A 23480-nucleotide genomic window follows, 5' to 3' on the forward strand; every position below is an offset into this window, starting at 1 on the left:
TATCATTTCCAGAGACAATCCATGGGTTCTTAAGATTGTTCTCCGATGCTGGCATTCCTCGTAGCTACCGTAATATACCGGGTTTTGCAATTCATACTTATCAGGTAGAGAACAAATGTGGAGATTGCCATTTTGTACGATTCCACTATACACCGGATGAGGGCATTAAAACTTTTACAGTCGAAGAAGCAAGACGTATGAACGTTGTAGATGCCGACTATTTAACAAGAGATTTATACAGAGCAATTGGCAACGGCGACTTTCCTTCCTGGACAGTGAGCTTGCAAATTTTAACGAAAGATGATATAAAAAAAGCTGGACCTAAAGTATTTGACGCTTCCAGACTTCTTTCTCTGAAAGAATATCCTCTACACGAAATCGGTAAATTAGTTTTAACAAAAAATCCTAGAAATCACTTCGCAGATGTTGAACAGCTGGCTTTTAGTCCCGGAAATTTAGTTCCTGGCATACTTGGAGGGCCAGATAAGCTGTTTCAATCGCGTAGTTTTGCGTATAGAGATACGCAATTGTATCGTCTGGGGAAAAATTTCAATAACATTATTGTTAATTGTCCATATCAAACAAGAACATTTACATATAACAGAGACGGCGTGCCTCCAGTGAGAGATAATGAGAAAGATATTCCGAATTATTATCCTAACTCGTTTCATGGACCTGTGCCTTACATGACTAAGCGGCATTCAGGTTTAATCAACATTGTAGAAAGTAAAGCCGATAATTTTGATCAGGCTGCCGAATATTATGCCAACGAATTGGAAAATGACGAGCGGTCCCGACTAATACAGAACATAGTGAACTCGTTGAAAAGAGTCACTTATGAACCTTTGAAACGAAAAGCAATAAATATTTTGAAAACTATTCACCTGGAATTGGGTTATCGCGTAGAGCAAGGTTTGAGTACTACAAAGTGTTGTTAAAACTGTTACTAATTAATAAAATAACATTAATTAATATAGAAACTAAAATTTTATTTAAAATGTGGTTTCGGGAACGCAATTAAATTGTTCATATCTATCTCGACGTATCTGTGAACGAGCAATTATTGTATATTAGCGGACGCCCGCGACTTTGTCCGCGTGGAATTTAGTTTTGGAAACCATGGATTTTTCTGGGATGCAAAGTAGCCTTTGTGTTAATTCTAAGTAAAATCTATTTCCATTCCAAATTTCAGCCGAATCGGTTCTGTAGTTGCGGCGTTAAAGAGTAACAAACATCCATACAAACTGTCGCGTTTATGATATAAGTAGGATTTATTGATACTTATATATTATCACTACCTATTTAAAATTAATTATCAAATTAGGAAAATTCTAATTAATTTACATTAAAAATAATGTTTTTTTAATTAATATTTTATTAATTATTATTGAACTCATTTTTAATATCAAATCTTTTAATATCTCATTTTTTAATATCTCAGTTTATAATTATGATTATTACCTTTTAATTTTAATTCCGTCACAGATACATAATAGATTAATATCCCGCCAATTTGCGTCGACTTTTTAAATTTTAAATATGGAACTCACCCCGTAAATGTTGCGGCTTATTCCTAAAGAAGTTTGCGCTAAGTTCACACTGGCTGCTTAGAAACTCACATGGCCGCAGCATTTTTTTTAATTAGTTCATTTTTTTCATCTGACTGCAGTTCTATTTTTAAAGTTTATTCCGGCCCTTAGGTGGGAAGTAATTTGTATGAATTATTCCCTAAGGAGGGAAGCAGCATTTTCCACCCAATAATCAGATAAAAACAACACTACTTTCCAAGTAGGTATGAGAAATGAAATTTTGAATGAATTTAGACAAATTTTAACACCTTTCTAACATGTAGTACTTGAAAAAATAAAAAATGTCTGATGAGTACCCTTCCTAGCAGCGACATGCCTGAGTTTCAGCGGCCATGAACCCCATTTTCAGCGCAATATTTAGTTAAGTAAATATTTGCCCAGAATTCTAAATTCAAAATTCGAAATTTGGAATTACGAAGCTGGTGATTTAAATTTCGTAATTTTTAGTAGTTTGCAGAGACAACGAAACAAAGTACTAGATAGTTACTGCAAAAAAAAGGTACGTGTTTGGTTTTTGTTATCGAAACTTTGAACTTCAAAATAAGACCGAAGTATGACAACCGAAGACCGATTTCAATAAAAAGAAACTAAAAGTAATCGTGGAACTGAATACTGCAACCACGTCACACTTGAGTATGAGTATAAGTGTAAGAGTAGAATAAAATGCTTACAACAAATCGCCAAAGTGATGAAAATCGAAATACATATACTAGGTAAATCGAAATATCTGAAGAAATAGAATGAAGGAAATCTTTACACAATGCACACACCACAAATGATTACAATCAGACTACAGAAAACAATAAGTAAATACATGTAAGCATGCAAAGGCGACCTTATATTTTCCAATAAAATTTATAACCAAATGCTCATAGTAAAGTTCCAAAACTAATATTGGTTAAACAGGAAGAACAATACAAAGTGGAAGTGACTGCTCTGGCGTGTTTCTTATGGGTACTTCAACTTACAGATTTTTAGTTAAAGTTATTTACTTACAATGGATTTGACAGCCAAACGGTTAATTTGAAGTATATTCAGTTATTCGTTCAATGGTGAAAATGCTGCACAAATCAATAATGAAGCAAAAAAAGTTCCTGTGAGTCTCTTGCGGTGTTTTTTTGCATCGCTCGCATCATAATTTTTTTATTTTTATTATTTTTTTGTTTTTTTTCAAGAATATTTGCCATATTTTTTACAATATGATCAATATTACCATTCCCCTCCAACTAGTCGGGAAAGACTGTGCTAGAAGTGGGTCCGATAATAGACCAACGGGGTGAGGATTAAACCACCCCTCGGTGATGAATCCAACCGCTCTTACCGTTGAGCTATTGAGGCTATGGAATTGTAATTTTTTTTATTATTTTTTTATGCTCTATGACGTCATTGAAATAGACAAAAACACTTATTTTACAAAGAAATAGTTTCAGGTCTAAATGGGTTAATTCTCTGCGTGTGTGAAGTCTACCAATTCGCATTGGACCAGCGTGGTGGACTATTGGCCTAACCCATTCTGAGAGGAGACTCGAGCTGAGCAGTGAGCCGAATATGGGTTGATAATGAATGCTTTCAAAATCGCCAAAATGAATTAAATTACTATGGCATACCTACCATTCATAATTATTATTTACGAGTATTTTTTTGCCGTATTCATCAATTTTATGTGTAAAGACCTAATATGCAAGTAAAAATGATTAAAGAACCTCAAAAATCAACAGATTTTATATGAAAATGTTTAGCAATAACTACTCCAATGTCTATGTAGTGCGTTTGTAGGGTCGCATCTTGGTATATTCTCAGATACCAATATATATGATTGATCGAAATCATGGTTTTGTCAACTTTCAGGGTCCCGTAGGTGGTATAGCTACAAGTGCTGGCGCGCCTGTTACCTACACGGAAGTCAGCAATACCTTGAATACTGCGTTGATTTACAACAACTATTTCATGGATACGATGAGTCATATACATCGAGAAAGAATTCCTGAACGCATCAATCACGGAGGGGGCACTGGTGCATTTGGTTATTTCCAAGTTACACATGATATCTCACATATTTGCAAAGCTGACTTTCTTAATAAAGTGGGTAAAAAGACGCCAGTTGCAGTGAGATTTTCACCTTCTCTATCAGAGAAAGGCAGTTCCGAGTTAAATCGGGATGCGCGAGGCTTCTCAGTTAAGTTTTATACTAAAGAGGGTAATTTCGATATAGCTGGATGTAATGCTCCCGTATATTTTTATAAAGACCCACTACTGTTTGTTACGTTCATGCATGCACAAAAAAGAAATCCAGCGACGAATCTATTTAGTAGGGATGCAGTATGGGATACACTGACACTGTTTCCCGAGTCACTCCACGCTTTTTTAAGATCATTTTCTGATACCGGCATTCCTGCTAATTACCGCTATATGCCCGGATTTGGAATACATACATTTCAGGTAGAGAATAAGACTGGACATTATAATTTTGTCCGATTTCATATCATACCATGTGCTGGAATTAAAAATTTGATGACAGAGGAAGCTAGAAATATTTCTGCTGAAGATCCGCATTATTTTACAAGGGACTTGTATCGAGCAATTGGTACCAGTAATTTTCCTTGCTGGAGAGTTAGCGTTCAAATTTTAACGGAAACTGATGTAAAAAGAGACGGACCTAAAGTATTCGACGCCACAAGACTCCTTCCTTTAAAAAAGTATCCCCTACACCAAGTCGGTAGATTAATTTTAAATAGAAATGCTAAAAATAATTTCGCAGAAATAGAACAGTTAGCTTTCAGTCCAGGTAATATAGTCCCCGGTATACTCGGATCTCCAGATAAATTATACGAAGCCCGTGTATTTGCATATAGGGACACGCAAAATTATCGCTTGGGTAAAAATTTCAACAGAATACCTGTTAATTGTCCATTCCAAGTGAGAACATTTACTTACAACAGAGATGGCAGGCCTCCAGTTGCAGACAACGAGGAAGACATTCCGAACTACTATCCCAACTCGTTTCATGGTCCGGTGCCTTACATGACTAAGTCTCGTTCTGGCTTAATCAACATTGTAGAAGGTAAAGCAGATAATTTTGATCAAACTCGTGATTTTTATGTCAATGAATTAACACATGATGAAAAATCTCGTGTTATAGAAAATATTGTATTCTCGTTGCAAGACGTCAGCTTTGCTTCATTGCAGAAAAAAGCAATAGATATTTTGTCAACTATTCACCCAGATTTGGGTGATCGTGTAGCTCAAAGATTGAACGTTACGATGTGTAATTGACCCTTTAATGTATGGGCTACCGAGTAGCGCTGTTACCTATATGAGTTTGCTTTGTGGCGTGATTTTGGTCAGCAATGATATATTATCACTAATTAACACCTACAGTCCAATTGTACCTAGTTTATTTTTATTAATTTTCATATCATAACGCCGTACCTTATTAAATAAGTTCATTTTTGTCAGTTCAAAGGAGTGAATACATATGTATAATGATGATATATTTATGAGATACTATCTGAAAGTAAAAGGAGCAAGCGTTTCACGTATATTGCATGAATATAAAATTATACATGAATATACATGAAAACTTTGAAAACTTATATAAATACAAGAAAATCTTAAGTTTTTCCAAGATCTAAATATATTATATACTAGCGGACGCCCGCGACTTCGTCCGCGTGAAAGTCGATGTAAACTTTTATCTACCCCTACCTTACCCTGCCCCTACCCTATTCATTAAGGCTGCACACGCGACGGAAGCTTAAAATATGGAGTAACTTCTCCCGTTTTCCCAACATTTCCCTTCACTGCTCTGCTCCTATTGATGGTAGCATGATGAAAAGTATACTATAACCTGCCCAGGAGTATGAAGAACAATTGTACCAAGTTTCGTTAAAATCCGTCGAGTAGTTTTTGTTTCTATTACGAACAGACAGACAGACAGACAGACAGACAGACAGACAGACAGACAGACAGACAGACAGACATTATTTTTTCTAAAATAAGGTCGATTTTATTTTTTTACTTTTGTATGTTTTAGGCGTGGTAAATAAAATAAATTTTATTAAGACGCCTTTTTATTCACAAACCCATAAATCACGTACATCGTATACATGTAATATGGTAACAGTTTAAAAACTGTGTGGTTCTTGATGTTCAAATCCATTTTCTGGGTAGCGCTTCTCTGGAAATATATCCACTATGTACTTTGGTCAACGCTTGTTTTTTCCCTGTTGATAATAATTTGACCTTTGTCTAGTATTGTGAAAAGCCTGAGCTTTAGAAGACTAATCATGTCTTGATGCTGATAATGAAGGCGATGATGATGATTACGATAAATACACTATTGTTAATAAAGAGCTAATATGTTAGCTTGATCTAATTTTAGCTATAATTAAGAACGGACGCGAATAATACTTCAAACCTTCAGTACAATTCAGGTTATTTTTTAATAGTAGCCTTCGTGGACGTGACTTTGTCCGCGTGAAAATCGATGGATACTTTCAACCCTATTTATACCCCTTCTTTTCATACAAATAAGTAATACATATTATAATTAAAGATATATTAATGTAGGAAGAACAATATTAATGTAGAAAAAACATTATTGTGTTGATGCCCATATAAAATTAGATAAGCCTGCATAATAGGTTTAATCTCTGAAGCATGTAGTATTTTTTTACATCATTTCATTACGGACAGTAAGCGACAGCTAATCCAGTAGCTCATCATTCATGTACTCGTAACTGCGAACGAATGAATAATCGAGATGAAGCTTTTGTCAACTTTCAGGGTCCCGTAGGTGTTTTAACTACAAGTGCCGGCGCACCTGTCCCGTATACTGATGCCACCAACACGCTAAATGCTCAGTTGATTTATAACACTTTTTTTATGGATTCGATAACTAGTGTCAACCGAGAAAGAATTCCTGAACGTGTCAATCATGGGAAAGGTGCTGGTGCATTTGGTTATTTTCAAGTCACACGCAATGTCTCACACATTTTCAAAGCTGACTTTCTGAAGAAAGTGGGAACGAAGACTCCTGTCGCTGTGAGATTTTCACAAGCACTGTCTGATAGAGGAAGTCCTGAGGTGACTCGAGAAGGACGGGGCTTTGCAGTTAAATTTTATACTAAAGAAGGTAACTTTGATTTACCTGGAAACAGTATTCCTGTATATTTTTATAAGGATCCAATTTATTTTAATAGATTTTTGCATGCGTTAAAAAGAAATCCAGCCACAAATCTCATTGATCCTCACACGCTTTGGGATTTAATAACATTGGCTCCCGAAACATTAAATAATTTTTTAAGAGTATTCTCAGATGCCGGTATACCTACTAGCTATCGAAATATGCCTGGTTATCCGATTCATACGCATCAAGTTGAGAACAAAAATGGGGAATGTAATTTTGTCCGATTCCATTTCTTGCCAGATGGTGGTATTAAGTACTTAATGTCTGAAGAAGCTAGAAATCTCAATGTTATGGATCCAGATTATATGACAAGAGATCTATATCGAGCAATTGGAAATGGTGACTTTCCTTCTTGGACACTTCACATTCAAATCTTAAGTGAAGCAGATGTAAAAAAGGCTGGGCCTAAAGTGTTTGATGTTACGAGAATTATTCCTTTGAAAGAACACCCCTTACATGAAGTTGGTAAATTAGTTTTAGATAGAAATCCCAAAAATTATTTTGCAGAAGTAGAACAGTTGGCCTTTTCACCGTCAAATTTAGTTCCCGGAATGCTTGGAAGCCCAGATAAAATATATGAAGGTCGAAAACTTGCTTATAGAGATACCCAATGTTATCGCCTGGGAAAAAATTTCAATAAGATGACTGTTAATTGTCCATTTCGAGTCAGGACATTCACTTATAACAGAGATGGCGTATCTCCAGTAAGGGACAACGAAGAAGACATTCCCAACTACTACCCTAATTCATTTCACGGCCCTGTGCCCTATATGACAAAACCACGATCAAGTTTAATTAAAATTATAGAAACACAGCCAGACAATTTTGATCAAATTCAAGAGTTTGTCAACGAATTGAAAACTGATGAAAAATCTAGATTGATAGAAAATTTAGTTTATTCGTTGCAAACAGTCTTTGAACCACTGCAAAGAAAAGCAGTAGATATTTTTACATCCATAAACGTTGATTTGGGAAATGGCGTGGCCAATGGATTAAATATGACAAAGTGTTATTAAGTTTTTATTGTGTTATTGTTATTGGTGATTAATTTCCAATGTTTGTTATTATCGTTTTAAAATATAATTTATTGTTTTAAAAAAATAATCATTTGAAGATGGATTGAAGAAATAAATGAATGAAATAAAAAAAAAAAAACTTTTATTCACATAACACTCATTAACTTTTTATTGTATTTATCTTATAACCTGATTTTGAAAGTGTTGAGTTTCGAACCAGGATTTTTTTTTAAATATTATATTAGTTTATCATAAAACTAATATATAATATTCTAGTTAATGTACTCGTACATTACTCAACGTAATACCACAATTTACTCTGTATTCATTTATTTGTTGAGAATACAAACAGTAAAATTATGTATTCGACCATTTCTGGCGTATATCTAAACTAACATTCAAAGATTCTCTCAATAAAAATAACGACCAAAATTGAGAATCAATTCATCAACGTATCAATCCAAAGCAAAATTTATCAATATTCAATCATTAATGAAGCAAGTTCATATCTATATCTCACAATAACAATGTCATCTCATTAAATACACGACTCATTACGTTATGCATTTATTGTCGTAATCGGCTCACAGGGCCCGACTTCTCCTTTGATAGGAGAATTGATGTTCTACATCTACACTGCTCCATGTGGGTTGGCGAGCCACACTGAGTATGAATCTACGAGTATAATAGATTGGTTGGTTAATACGCTTAGATTTTCTTAAATTAAGAGGCAAACACAATTATTTCTTGACGAATAGGTTTAACATAAGTGGCAGTCAGTCAGTGTTGTGTTAATTTTAAAACATTATATTTGTACTAATTGGCTGTTTATGTTTATAAGTTCGGAATAAATTAATGATCGATACGATCTTTTCATTAATTTGCAGGGTCCCGTGGGTGTCCTAACCACTAGTGCCGGCGCACCTGTATCTTATACTGAAGCAACAACCACGTTAAACACTCCATTGATTCATAACAATTTCTTTATGGATATGATTTATAACATTGATCGAGAAAGAATGCCTGAACGTATAAATCATGGAAGGGGCACTGGAGCATTCGGTTATTTTCAAGTCACACACGATATCTCACACATTTGTAAAGCCGACTTTCTGAAGAAAGTAGGAATGAAGACGCCAGTCGTAGTCAGATTTTCACAGGCACTATCAGAAAGGGGAAATATGGACTTGGTTAGAGATATTCGAGGATTTTCAATAAAACTGTATACCAAAGAAGGTAACTTTGATTTACCATGTAATAACATTCCTGTCTATTTTTATAATGATCCAAATCTATTTGTGCGGTTTTTACATGCGTTGAAAAGAAATCCAGCGACAAATCTCATTGATCCAAATACGATATGGGACTTAATGACATTATCTCCCGAGGCATTACACAGTTTTTTCATGATATTTTCTGACACCGGTATACCCGCTGGCTATCGCTACATGTCTGGTTTCGCATTACATACGTATCAAGTAGAGAACAAGTTTGGAGATTATCACTTTGTCCGGTTTCATATAACACCATGCTCTGAATTTAAATATTTTACCACACAAGAAGCTAGAGAGATTGCTGCTGAGGATCCTGATTATTTGACAAGAGATTTGTATCGATCTATTGGCAATGGAGATTTTCCTTCTTGGATAGTTAGCTTGCAAATCTTAACCGAATCAGACGTTAAAAAGGCTGGATCTAAAGTGTTTGACGTTACAAGGCTTTTACCTTTAAAAGAATACCCCTTACACCAAATTGGGAAATTAGTTTTAAATAGGAATCCTATAAATCAATTCGCAGATGTTGAACAGTTGGCATTTTGTCCGGGAAATTTAGTTCCCGGAATACTTGGAGGACCAGATAAGGTGTTTGAATCACGAGTTTTTTCTTATAGAGATACGCAGTTATATCGCTTGGGTAAAAATTTTAATAAAATTCCAGTAAATTGTCCGTCTCAAGTAAGAACATTTACTTACAATAGGGATGGCAGGCCGGACGTTGGTTCCAATGAGGAAGACATTCCCAACTACTATCCTAACTCATTCCATGGACCTGTTCCATACATGAATAAGCCACGTGCCGGTTTAATAAGTATTGTAGAAAAAAAAGCTGACAATTTTGATCAAACAAATCAATTTTACATCGAAATGGATTCTGGAGAAAAATCACGATTCCTTGAAACTTTAGTGTTCTCGTTACAACCAGTCACTAAAGTTTTGCAACAAAGAGCACTTGATATTTTTAAAGTTATAAATCGAGACTTGGCCTATAGTGTTGCCCAAGGGTTAAATATCACAATGTATAAATAAAACATTTATTGTTTTCTGTACGATGTGTATTGCTGTTATTTGCAAATGTATATGTACGTACAAATGACAAGTAAATAATGAGAATTTTATTATTTATTTGTGTTTTTCTTGTAAGAGAAAAATAGAAAATAAACAAAAAAAAAAAAATATTAAAAAGCATTTCATTCTTATACCCCTAATTTCACAATTCTCCTATTTCTAGATTATCTAAGACCTTCAATAATATCAGTACTGTAGTAAATATTTACTCATAATCATTATATTAGTTTTCGGAAAATAATCATCTTCACTTGGAACCCTTGAGACTAATATGATATAAGTTATTTCATTTTCTTTCTTTCTTTAATTTTTTACTTTTTAAGTTATTTTGTATGTATTCTATTTGTGATATTTAAGTTATATTTGATTTACTTTTTATTCATTTATTTAATAGGTTTATTTGCAACCACTTACACTAACTAAAATAATAAAATGTATCTAAATTATAAATCAACATAAGTGTAATAATTATATACAAATAAACACAGCATGGGTTAAAGAAGAAAAGTAAATAAATGATAACTTAAATATCACAATTAAAGAACATACATATTAACTTGAAAAGAAAAAAAAATGAGAGAAAGAAAGAAAATGAAATAAGATGAGCACATTAGTCACAAAACTACCAAGTAGATATGATTTTTTTTCTGAGAACTTTTCTTCATAATTCCATGCTGTGTTTATTTTTAAATAATTGCTACACTTAAATTGATTTGCAATTTAGTTAATTATTATTGTTTTAGTTATTTCACATTGAAGTCGGTTTAATATTTTAAAAAAATATTATTAGCTACATTCACACATATTCTGAGCTCACAAGGTGTTCCACGAAAAAAGTTCACAAGGTGTTCCACGATAAACCTGAAATAATCACCAGTATCTTCTTGTCCTTCCATCGGCATTCGAAATTTAAAACAGCATTTTTGTATTCTTAGCAAATATTCCTTGATCACAGTTAACTTGCCTAGTTGTTTTTTTTTTTAAATAATTTATATTTATAATTTTAGTAATGTTTATATTTCAGGGCCCAATTGGAACATTAACTACAAGCACTGGCTCACTCGTTGCTTACGAGCATGTGAACACACTGAATAGCCAGTTACTTTTAAACGCACACTTTGTGGATACCATATCGGCGATAGTAACAAAGAATATTCCTGAACGAGTCGTTCACGCAAAGGGCACTGGTGCGTTTGGTTACTTTGAAGTAACACATGATTTCACTGATATCTGTATGGCAGACTTCCTCAACCAAATAGGAAAGAGGACGCCAGTCGGAGTCAGATTCTCAACAACAACGGGAGAGAAAGGAACGTCTGACTTAAATAGAGATATTCGAGGCCTTTCAGTGAAGTTTTATACGAAGGAGGGTAATTTAGATTTACTTGGACTTAATATTCCCGTGTACTTTTATAAAGACCCTCTTCACTTCAGATCTTTTGTACTGGGTAGGAGAAGAAATCCAGCGACAAATCTTTTAGACAACCACGCCGCTTGGGATTTGTTATCTTTACTTCCTGAATCGTTGCCAAGCTTTATGTTAGTATTTGCAGAGCGTACCATTCCCGCTAGCTTCACAAATATGCCAGGCCACCCGATACATACGTTCCAAGTTGTAAACAAAAAGGGTGTTTACTATTTCTGTAGATTTCATTTATTGCCAAACGCTGGCATTAAAATTATAAGTGTACAGGAGGCGAGACGGCTGAATAACATTGATAACGATTACTTAACTAGAGATTTATACCGGAGAATTGGCAATGGCAAATTTCCTTCTTGGACACTTTATGCACAGGTTTTAAACATGACAGACGTTAAACGTCTTGGCCCTAACGTGTTTGATGTCACAAGAACTATTAGCGAGAAAGATTTTCCCCTACGTCCAATTGGCAAGATGGTCTTAAATAGAAATGCCAAAAACTTCTTTGCAGACGTGGAACAGATGGCTTTTTGTCCAAGTAATGTAGTGAGAGGTATTCTTGGAGCACCAGATAAAGTATTTGAAGGACGAGCACTGGCATACAGGAATGCTCACACACATCGCTTGGGGAGAAATGTCCATAAAATTCCTGTAAATTGTCCGTTCCAAACAAGAGCATTAACTTATAACAGAGATGGGGAGCCACCGGTCGGAGACAATGAAGAAGACGCACCGCACTATTATCCCAACTCTTTCCACGGACCTGTTCCCTATATGCAAAAACATAAGTTAACTTTAATACAAATTCAAGAAAGTAAGCCAGACAATTTTGATGAATCTAGAAGGCTATATGTTGAGGAATTTACAGATAATGAACGATCTGTGTTAGTTGCTAATTTGTGCGAAGTCTTGGCAAATGTGACTAATTTGGTACAGAACAGATTAATTAAAGTATTCAACGCTATTCATCCAGACTTCGGTAATCGTGTAGCAGAAGGATTGAATTTAACATCATGCTTAGATTAATCCTCCATAAATATATCCTTCGTAAATATTATGTTTTCGTGTTATTAAAGTGGCACTATTATATCCAAGTAAGTAAAAAAAAATTATTAAAGTTAAAAAATAAAATTGTAAGGCAAAAAGGTCTGTCTTTTATTTGGTGAAAAATAATTAGTGAAACAACTGTACATTTATTTCAAGGATTTTTTTTCTAGGAAGTTAAGCGAATATTCAAATTCCAATACCTAGTTTTGCATTTTTGATGGAAAACCACCACCCAAAAGACAGAGAAATGACAAAGTTAAAAATGAGCCTAAACTCGACGGGTTTATCGTGCTTAGTTTGGAGTGACAGGGCTTATAGTGTATAGTTAGGATGTGATTGTATACGGAAGTATACTTAGGTATTCCAATTGAACTTCAGGGGCCTTACTACAAGCTTTTAAAACCGTAGCGATTTCATAATGTTTCGACATTTCGTACCCTTGGACATAATAAACTTATCGCAGGATTGTTTGGAGGAGCCCAGGAGTTATTATTTATTGTTATTTTTTAGAGGAGTTATTACAGGGCACATTAATTTAAAGATTGTATATTAGTGTGTGTGTGTGAGTGTTTTTAGTAAATGATAAGTTAGCTGTGGACTTCGATCTCACCTGATGTTAAGTGACGATGCAGTCTAAGGTGGAAGCGGGCTTAGTTGGAAGAGGCATAAGTTTATTTCCACATCTTTAACGGTACCTACGCGGCATCGTACCGGAACGGTAAAACGCTTGGCGGTACGTCTTTACCGGTAGGGTGGCAACTAGCCACGGCCGATGCTCACGAAAAACTCACAGCTAATTTAGAAAATATAAAATTCTAATAGTTGGGAACCCAACCCCGGACCTCTCGGTTGAGAACTATGGCACAACCTACTACGCTAGGGAGTTGACAAAAGCGTGTTGTGTATCTTACTTTATACCGTTTCGCAAATACTTCGCACCTGAAAAAACGTTAAAATTATACTTTAGTAATTATTCACCTGCTGGATTCATTTTTTCACTATCGATAGCTCGCATTTTTTAACTCCCTAGCAGGGAAGATGTTTATTTTTTCCCCGTTTATCAAAAATCCAGTTTTCTGCGAATCTCTCCTGACTCCCTAGGAAGCTATCCTGAGTAATTTTACGGTGGTGTTTGTCTGTATATGTAACTCTCTTTTTTTAAAAACGGAAAAACATATCCATTACCAATTAAACTAAAAAACTAATTTGCAGGGTCCCGTGGGTGTCCTAACCACTAGTGCCGGCGCACCTGTATCTTATACTGAAGCAACAACCACGTTAAACACTCCATTGATTCATAACAATTTCTTTATGGATATGATTTATAACATTGATCGAGAAAGAATGCCTGAACGTATAAATCATGGAAGGGGCACTGGAGCATTCGGTTATTTTCAAGTCACACACGATATCTCACACATTTGTAAAGCTGACTTTCTGAAGAAAGTAGGAATGAAGACGCCAGTCGTAGTCAGATTTTCACAGACACTATCAGAAAGAGGAAATATGGACTTAGTTAGAGATGTTCGAGGATTTGCAATAAAACTGTATACCAAAGAAGGTAACTTTGATTTACCATGTAATAACATTCCTGTATATTTTTATAATGATCCAAATCTATTTGTACGGTTTTTACATGCGTTGAAAAGAAATCCAGCGACAAATCTCATTGATCCTAATACGATATGGGACTTAATGACATTATCTCCCGAGGCATTACACAGTTTTTTCATGATATTTTCTGACACCGGTATACCCGCTGGCTATCGCTACATGTCTGGTTTCGCATTACATACGTATCAAGTAGAGAACAAGACTGGAGATTATCACTTTGTCCGGTTTCATATAACACCATGCTCTGAATTTAAATATTTTACCACACAAGAAGCTAGAAAGATTGCTGCTGAGGATCCTGATTATTTGACAAGAGATTTGTATCGATCTATTGGCAATGGAGATTTTCCTTCTTGGATAGTTAGCTTGCAAATCTTAACCGAATCAGACGTTAAAAAGGCTGGGTCTAAAGTGTTTGACGTTACAAGGCTTTTACCTTTAAAAGAATACCCCTTACACCAAATTGGGAAATTAGTTTTAAATAGAAATCCTATAAATCAATTCGCAGATGTTGAACAGTTGGCATTTTGTCCGGGAAATTTAGTTCCCGGAATACTTGGAGGACCAGATAAGGTGTTTGAATCACGAGTTTTTTCTTATAGAGATACGCAGTTATATCGCTTGGGTAAAAATTTTAATAAAATTCCAGTAAATTGTCCGTCTCAAGTAAGAACATTTACTTACAATAGGGATGGCAGGCCGGACGTTGGTTCAAATGAGGAAGACATTCCCAACTACTATCCTAACTCATTCCATGGACCTGTTCCATACATGAATAAGCCACGTGCCGGTTTAATAAGTATTGTAGAAAAAAAAGCTGACAATTTTGATCAAACAAATGAATTTTACGTCAAAATGGATTCTGGAGAAAAATCACGATTCCTTGAAACTTTAGTGTTCTCGTTACAACCAGTTGCTAAAGTTTTGCAACAAAGAGCACTTGATATTTTTAAAGTTATAAATCGAGACTTGGCCTATAGTGTTGCCCAAGGGTTAAATATCACAATGTATAAATAAAACATTTATTGTTTTCTGTACGATGTGTATTGCTGTTATTTGCAAATGTATATGTACGTACAAATGACAAGTAAATAATTAGAATTTTATTATTTACTAGCGAACGCCCGCGACTTTGTCCGCTTAAAACTCGATGTAAACTTTCATCTACCCCTACCCTAACCCTACCGCTACGCCTACCCTACCCCTACCGTACCCCTACCTTACCCTACCTTACCCCTATCCTATAAAAAATGGAGTAACTTCTTCCGTTTTCTCAACATTTCCCTTCACTGATCTGCTCCTATTCATTGTAGTCGAGTACGTTTTGTTTCTATAAAGAACATACCGACAGAAAAACAAAAAAATTACTGTTTGCATTTTTGGCATCAGTATCGATCACTAATGACCCCCTGATAGTTATTTTGGAAATATATTTCATGTACAGAATTTACCTCTCTACAGATTTATTATAAGTATAGATTTGTGTTTATAACTGGTAAGAGAAAAATAGAAAATAAACAATAAAAAATATTAAAACGCATTTCATTCTTATACTCCTAATTTCACAATTCTCCTATTTCTGGATTATCTAAGACCTTCAATAATATCAGTACTGTAGTAAATATTTACTCATAATCATTATATAGTTTTCGGAATATAATTTCGAGGGTTTTTTTACTAGGAAGTACAACGAATATTCAAAATCTTATTTATACCTAGTTTTGCATTTTTGGTAGAAAACCACTACCGAAACGAAAAAGAAATGACAAAGTTAATTATGAGCCTGAACTCGACGGGTTTATCGTGCTCAGTTTAGGAAACCACAGGGTTAATCGTGCTTAGTTAGGATGTGATTGTATACGGAAGTATAGGTACTTAGGTATTTCATTTGAACTTCAGGAGCCTTACTAAAAGCTTTTAAAACCGTAGCGATTTCATAATGTTTCGACATTTCGTACCCTTGGACATAATAAACTTATCGCGGGATTGTTTGGAGGAGCCCAGGAGTTATTATTTATTGTTATTTTTTAGAGGAGTTATTACAGGGCACATAAATTTAAAGATTGTATAATAGTGTGTGTGTGTTTTTAGTAAATGACAAGTTAGCTTTTGACTTCGATCTCACCTGAAGTTAAGTGATGATGCAGTGATGGTAGCGGACTTACTTGGAAGAGGTTCAAGTTTATTTTCACATCTTAAAGGTACCTACGCTGCATCGTACCGGGACGGTAAATCGCTTGGCGGTACGTCTTTACCGGGTGGTAACTGACCACGGCCGATGCTTACGAGTACCAAAAGCCTACAATCAATTTAGAAAACATAAAATTCTAATAGCTGGGAACCCAACCCCGAACCTCTCTGTTGAGAACCACGGCACGACCTACTGCGCTAGGGAGCTGACAAAACTTACTTTATAACACATTTGCTCGTAAAGTATCTCTAATTTTACCAATTTCAGTATTGTAATGTTACGCACGTGCCGTAATGTATAGTAAAACGCACATGTGCTGTAATGTAGTTTAAAACGTTAATCATCCGTCTAAAAACGAACGGTATTTTTTTAAGACTTAGCAAAAAGCTTTTATGACAGAAAAGTTAACTTTTTGAGGTAATCTATAATAAAAAAATTAATTCTTTCATTTTATTAATTTTGACAATAAATGACAACCATTTGCCGAAAAAAAAACGAACTCACTTCGCTATCTGTGCAAAAATAACAATGATTTATGTTAAGATGACATCAAAATGTCATCTTAACATAAATCATTCCAAATGATGGAAAACAGAAAAATCAACAAATTCATTTTCAGAAAATGTGTTCAAAGTGTGTTCCCTCGCAAATGTGTTATAAAACGTCGTATGACATACGTGCGTTTTGATAATTACAACCTCTGCTTCCTTAGTATAGCTCTCGCCTTTGGAATCTCACCTTTGCAATATCGTCTCGCCTGTAATTTCTCAACTTACCGCACTTATATCATATGTACTGTTACCGTTTCGCAAATATTTCTGCACATGAAAAAACGTTAAAATGATACTTTAGTAATTACTCACCTGCTGCATTCGATTTTTCACTAGCGGTAGCCCGCGTTTTTTAACTCCCTATAAGTTGTAGGAAGTTAAAAAGTGCAAGCTATAACTAAGCAGGGAAAATATTAATTTTTACCCGTTTATCAAAAATCGAGTTTTCAATCGCATCCTGTATCCCTAGGAAGCTATCCTGAGTATTTTACTATGGTGTATGTCTGTATGTGTTTCGCTATGTAACTGTCTTATTTGACAATTTACATACCCAAAACCTATTAAAGTAAAAAGCGGAAAATAACATCGTAATATTATGTTTTACCTGCAAATCTGTGCTGATAAATTTTCAGCTTTTAAGGAAATGTCTGGCCAACACACAGGCACACAAACATTGCGGAATAACATCCGACATCAATAATAATTGTATACTATATATAAGCCGGGTCAGCACGAATAAAAACACAACTGCCTTTATCACCAGAATTATCGCATATAATCTATTGTATTTATAATATATAAGAATAATCAATGATAATACATGGGTATTTTTGCACTTTTACATATAATTATTGACTTTTTCCTTACATCGATCTCTCTTTTGTCCTCTCTCTCTATCATATATCCTTTCCCTCCAACTCGTCGACCGACTACGTCACTCTCTCTGCTTTGATTGGTCAATGTTTCTCTGCGTCGACGCTATTGGCTGATTACAGTAAACTTACGTCTAAAAATCTAACAAATAAATAATCAAATTTAAATACTTGAAAGAGATTTAATTAATTTATCTACTTCCAAATTTACGGAGTATCGACTGTGGGATTTGTGGCCATCTTTAACAGAACCTAACATATAGACATGTTACCTGCCTACAAAATCACCGCAAAAAGTGATAAGAATTTAGCGACTTCACTGACAGCACACATGCACAATTTTGTCTTTAATTCCATTATATATTTATCTTTATATATTATTGTTCTTTAACTTCCTGAACGCACTCGACATTGTAGAATAATTAGGTATTATTTGTTTAAATGACGATCGATGTTTAATAATCGACTAAATGACATTAAGTTCATTTTCAAGTCAATTTTCCACATTTGTCCCATCTCTAGTATAAAATATCATTCTCCGATATAGTTACTGACAGACCGACTTAATATTCATTTGAGATATAGTTTTTAGCTGTCCTTGAAAAAAGAAGTTTGTTCAGTTGCTCTTGGAACAATATAAACATTTTAGTATAATTTAATTTTAATAACTTATTATTCATTATTTGATTTATGTTATTTCGCTTTTATTTTAAAACTATAGAAAAGATGAGTTTATTTAATTAATTTAAGCGTAACTAATTGATTTCAGTGTAACGTTATGAACATTACACGTGCAGCGTTGAATACGTGTACGGTTACACGTGACAGTTACAAAGTAAGATATCAGCCTGACAATATATGTAGTCTCTGGTGGGAGGCTTCGGCCGTGGCTAGTTACCACCCTACCGGCAAAGACGTACCGCCAAACGATTTAGCGTTCCGGTACGATGCCGTGTAGAAATCGAAAGGGGTGTGGATTTCATCCTACTCCTAACAAGTTAGCCCGCTTCCATCTTAGACTGCATCATCACTTACCATCAGGTGAGATTGTAGTCAAGGGCTAACTTGTAAATAATATATATATATATATATATATATATATATACATATATATATGTATAATGAGAAACCGCCTAGCGACTTCAGAACGTGAACTCTACTTCAAGGCGCTGAGACTATGAATACAGCAAACGCAAAGTTATCAAGGCTTGCTACAAGCCTTGATAACTTTGCGTTTGCATGTGGCAAGTCGATTTTCTTTCTACAAACGCTAACACATCGAAAACTTCTGAAGCCGAAGAGGGGATTTTTGCAGTTACTCGAGCACGGCAGATACCTTGAACGTTGTTCAGTACCTTCATCGAGTATGAGCCCTTAATACCAAGGCCAACCAAAGAAAAAGTAATTTCAGAAGTTCTCAACCAGCATGTCAGGTGAGTTGATAGCTAAAAGATGTGTATTTAGTGTAGGAATGGGAGGGTTCTAACATGTGTTCTAAAATTAATATTTTCGGGGTAAATAATATACCTTATTTCTTTTATAAATAAATGCTTCCCTTATACGCATCCTTATAATTATGACGTAGCCAAGTTAGACGTAATTAAAATGCAAGGATAGATAAAGGCGAATGTTACATGAAAAGTCGGAATAAAAACATAAAAAAGTATTTATTTTTTAGTTGAAAACAATATTAGTTATGCAGTTCGGCTCTTATAACTCGTCAATACCTTGGAGTTGGAGTGGAGCTGTGATAGCCCAGTGGATATGACCTCTGCCTCCGATTCCGGAGGGTGTGGGTTCGAATCCGGTCCGGGGCATGCACCTCCAACTTTTCAGTTGTGTGCATTTTAAGTAATTAAATATCACGTGTCTCAATCGGTGAAGGAAAACATCGTGAGGAAACCTGCATACCAGAGAATTATCTTAATTCTCTGCGTGTGTGAAGTCTGCCAATCCGCATTGGGCCAGCGTGGTGGACTATTGGCCTAAACCCTCTCATTCTGAGAGGAGACTCGAGCTCAGCAGTGAGCCGAATATGGGTTGATGACGAACTTGTATAATTAAATAAAATCTAGGGAATTCTTGTAATATGCTAGTACGACCAGCTATTTTATCATTGTAGGTTTCATATATATATATATATATATATATTCTTACTAGAGATGAATATCTTACGTATACAAAATGCTATGATATTCATTTCTTGTAATTTCCGATTCGCCGTGAGTCCAAGTCCCTCGGTGAACATGCATTAGGTAATGTCGACGTCGATATTTTCTGGAGTAAATTTATCGACATCGATAAGTTCCACGAATATCCATATGTTGTACTAGCTGACGATATATAGCCTAGCTGGGATAATATATAGCCTTCCTCGATAAATGGGCTATCTAACACTGAAAGAATTTTACAAATCGGACCAGTAGTTCCTGAGATTAGCGCGTTCAATCATACAAACAAACGAACTCTTTAGCTTTATATACTAATATAGATTTAATATTAATTGAGTAAATATGGAACAGACGCGTTTATAAATGCAGCTCGGAGTTTAATATAATTCACACCACGAAGAAACTCTGCAAGGAAACGATATTGAAGTTACTGGACATGTTTGGATTGCTAATAACGATTGCATTGGTGGCGGCGGTAGACATGGAAGAATGGGATCCAATCAAAAATCAGCTTAAAGATTTTATGGCAAGCACGGACGTAAGTTTCATTTGTCAATATCGTTAAATATTAAACTACAAATCTATAAAAAAAACCGGACAAGTGCGAGTTGAATTCGCGTCACGAGGGTTCCGAACAATGTTAATCTATCATGTTTTGAAAACTGAACCAACGCCATCACGCGTGAAGGGCTCGACCGATTTCACAATTTTTTTTTGATGTGTTTGTTATTCTCAGAAGAAGGTTCTTATGACAGAATAAAAATTTAAGGGGCAGGGGTAGAATAGGGGCAGGGTAGGGGTAGGGTAGGGGTAGGGTATGGGTAGTGTAGGGGTAGGGTAGGAGTAGGGTAGGGGTAAGGTAGGGGTAGGGTAGTTGAAAGTTTACTTCCAGTTTCACGAGGACAAAGTCGCGGGCCGGGCGTCCGGTAGTGTATAATATAAAAAATCGAACTTAATTGATTTTAATATTAAAATTTTCATTTAAAGTCCGGTATTTGTAACTTATACTTTATAATTATGATAAATTAATGTACTTACACAAAACACATCACTTATTAGTCCTAAAGTATGTGTTATGGGTACTAAGATAGCGGATTTTATCATATATATAACGGGGCATCGACTATAATCCACTTCTGATATCGGCGAAGCCGTAGTCTAAGAGCAGGTTCTAGGCTTTACATGTCAAGGGTGGCAGATACACAAAGTAACACTATCAACCATTACTGGAACGACCATTTAACTTACAACTACAGTTCTACCCTCTATATTGATCAAGTACAGCGCTGATTCCATGACATATAAACCAGGGTTATCTATGATATATATTATATAAGTACATACTGGAAAACATCCATGTTACTAAATTTTCTAGTGGGAATCTAACACACGGCCGTTTATGCAGAAAGCAGGGTCACTACCCACTTCACTATTCGGTCGCCAATAAATGGCTAGTGCGCTGGATCAGTTAAATAATATATGTCAAGGATTGTTTACTCTTATTGGAATGGTAAATTCATCATCATTTGTCAGAATTTTTAAGGAAAGCATTTTGAAAGGACGGTCCTAAGTTACCTGCCTAGCATGCAGCGATAAATACACGGCTTGATGCACGAATTGTGAAAAAACACTTATTTAACTACGAATTTATCTCTAAAGCATAAGCAAGCGGTTGAATTCCGGTAGATACCCTAACTTAACCCTAAGTCAGACCAAGTTTACTGTGACTTTTGTGACTTTTAATTTCGGTTTGATGTGTAACAGTAAGATGTAAGAAATTTTAAACCATTTGATTAATTTCAGGGTCCCATAGGCACACTAACTACAAGCGGCGGTACCCCTGTCTCTGATCATGAAGCAACCAGCACATTAGACACTGATTCTGTAATTGATAACGAATATTTTCTAGATAAAATTACTCATTTTGTTGAAGAGAAAATTCCTGAGCGTATCGTTCACCCAAAAGGTTCTGGAGCATTTGGATACTTTGAAGTAACACACGATATTTCAGATATTTGCAAAGCTAATTTTTTAAGTAAAGTTGGAAAGAAGACACCTATTGCTGCGAGATTATCAACAACTAGAGGAAATAGAGGGGGTTCAGATGTAAACCGTGACACTAGAGGCATGTCAATAAAATTTTATACTGAAGAAGGTAATCTTGATTTAACCGGATTTAGTACTTCAGTTTTTACTATTAAAGATGCGGTACATTTTGATTCTGCTAACCATGCTGCAGGAATAAATCCAGCGACAGGTTTCACTGATATTTCGACATTTTGGGATTTTTTGTCATCCCTTCCTGAGTCCATATTCCTGGTACTACAGTTATTCTCTGATTTAGGTATACCTGCAGGTTATGCACACATGGCTGCGCATCCGATTCACACATATCAGGTTGTAAATGACTGTGGGGTTTATCACTTTGTCCGATTCCATTTCATACCAGACGCCGGCATTAAGCACTTAACCTCAGCTGAAGCTAAAAACATTAGCAGCAACGATCCTGATTTTATGGGGAGAGATTTATTTACACGAATCGCTAAAGGTCAATATCCTACCTGGACGGTAAGTGTGCAAATTTTGTCCGAAGCAGACCTAAAGAAGACCGGACACATAGTGTTTGATGTTACCACACTTATTTCTACTAGAGACTTTCCATTACTTCCAGTCGGTAAGATAGTTTTAAATGAAAACCCTAACAATTACCACGCACAAGTAGAACAGATGGCATTTTGTCCGTCAAGCTTAGTTCCTGGTATATTAGGAGCCCCAGATAAACTGTTTCTAGCACGTCGATTGGCCTATAGGCATTCACAGATGTATCGGTTGGGATCGAATTTCAAAAAAATACCAGTTAATTGTCCATTCCGTGTGGACACTCATACTTATGTTAGAGATGGCGTGCCACCAGTCGGTGATAATGAGAAAGGTGCTCCCAACTATTATCCCAATTCGTTTAATGGTGCTGAACCGTACAGGGAGAAATATAATTCAAAATTGATTAAAATAAAAGAAACGAGTCGAGTAAATAATTTAGGTCAAGCTGCTGAATACTACGAGGAACTGAGTTCTGGGGAAAAATCTCGACTTATTGACAATTTTTCCGATGGCTTAAAAGGGGCACTTCCCATGATTCAGATAAAAGTTCTAAACTTAATAAAACGTATTCACCGAAAATTAGGGGAACAATTGGCGAAAAAACTGAAAATGTAAAAAAAGGTTTATCGCTAGGAAAATCATCCACTTAACGTTTTACGTTTTTAGAAATGGCATTCGTGATGGATTATCGTTTGAAACTTGTGTTAAAAATGTGTAGGTAAATAGTTGTGACTTTTTGTGATCCCTTCCTGAGTCCATTTTACTGGTACTACGGTTACAATCTGAAATACCTACGTATTTTTACCTCCAGTTTCTTCAGGTATTTTTTCTTTTATCTTATTTTGTGCATGTACGAACCAGTGGCGTAGCGTGTC

The 23480-nt window shown here is 35.3% G+C and overlaps 6 protein-coding genes across 6 annotated transcripts in view; all 6 read left to right on the plus strand.

The window, feature by feature from the left end:
* LOC112045082 (catalase-like) overlaps positions 1–938 on the plus strand; it is a 2778-nt gene extending 1840 nt beyond the window's left edge. Inside the window, exon 2 of the mRNA XM_052882613.1 lies at positions 15–938. Within this exon, the coding sequence (XP_052738573.1) occupies positions 15–938 (924 nt within the window). The remainder of the gene's footprint in view (positions 1–14) is intronic.
* Positions 939–3401: 2463 nt separating this feature from the next.
* LOC112045083 (catalase-like) lies at positions 3402–4862 on the plus strand. Its single transcript, XM_052882614.1, has one exon. It carries the CDS (start codon positions 3402–3404, stop codon positions 4860–4862), a length of 1461 nt encoding a protein of 486 aa, XP_052738574.1.
* Positions 4863–6338: 1476 nt separating this feature from the next.
* Positions 6339–7793, plus strand: LOC128198263 (catalase-like). Its single transcript, XM_052882615.1, has one exon. It carries the CDS (start codon positions 6339–6341, stop codon positions 7791–7793), a length of 1455 nt encoding a protein of 484 aa, XP_052738575.1.
* A 669-nt stretch (positions 7794–8462) lies between these two features.
* On the plus strand, positions 8463–10099 carry LOC128198264 (catalase-like). The gene is made up of 2 exons (XM_052882616.1): positions 8463–8474; positions 8681–10099. Exons 1-2 carry the CDS (start codon positions 8463–8465, stop codon positions 10097–10099), a joined length of 1431 nt encoding a protein of 476 aa, XP_052738576.1.
* A 1933-nt stretch (positions 10100–12032) lies between these two features.
* Positions 12033–15236, plus strand: LOC112045084 (peroxisomal catalase 1-like). Its single transcript, XM_052882617.1, has 2 exons — positions 12033–12134; positions 13818–15236. Exons 1-2 carry the CDS (start codon positions 12033–12035, stop codon positions 15234–15236), a joined length of 1521 nt encoding a protein of 506 aa, XP_052738577.1.
* A 5204-nt stretch (positions 15237–20440) lies between these two features.
* Positions 20441–23220, plus strand: LOC112045100 (catalase-like). The gene is made up of 2 exons (XM_024081176.2): positions 20441–20542; positions 21808–23220. The coding sequence occupies exons 1-2, from the start codon at positions 20441–20443 to the stop codon at positions 23218–23220; spliced, it is 1515 nt and encodes a 504-aa protein (XP_023936944.2).
* The last annotated feature ends 260 nt before the right edge of the window (positions 23221–23480 follow it).

This window comes from Bicyclus anynana, chromosome 7 (genome assembly GCF_947172395.1).
Source record: "Bicyclus anynana chromosome 7, ilBicAnyn1.1, whole genome shotgun sequence".
NCBI classification, from domain to species: Eukaryota; Metazoa; Arthropoda; class Insecta; order Lepidoptera; family Nymphalidae; genus Bicyclus; species Bicyclus anynana.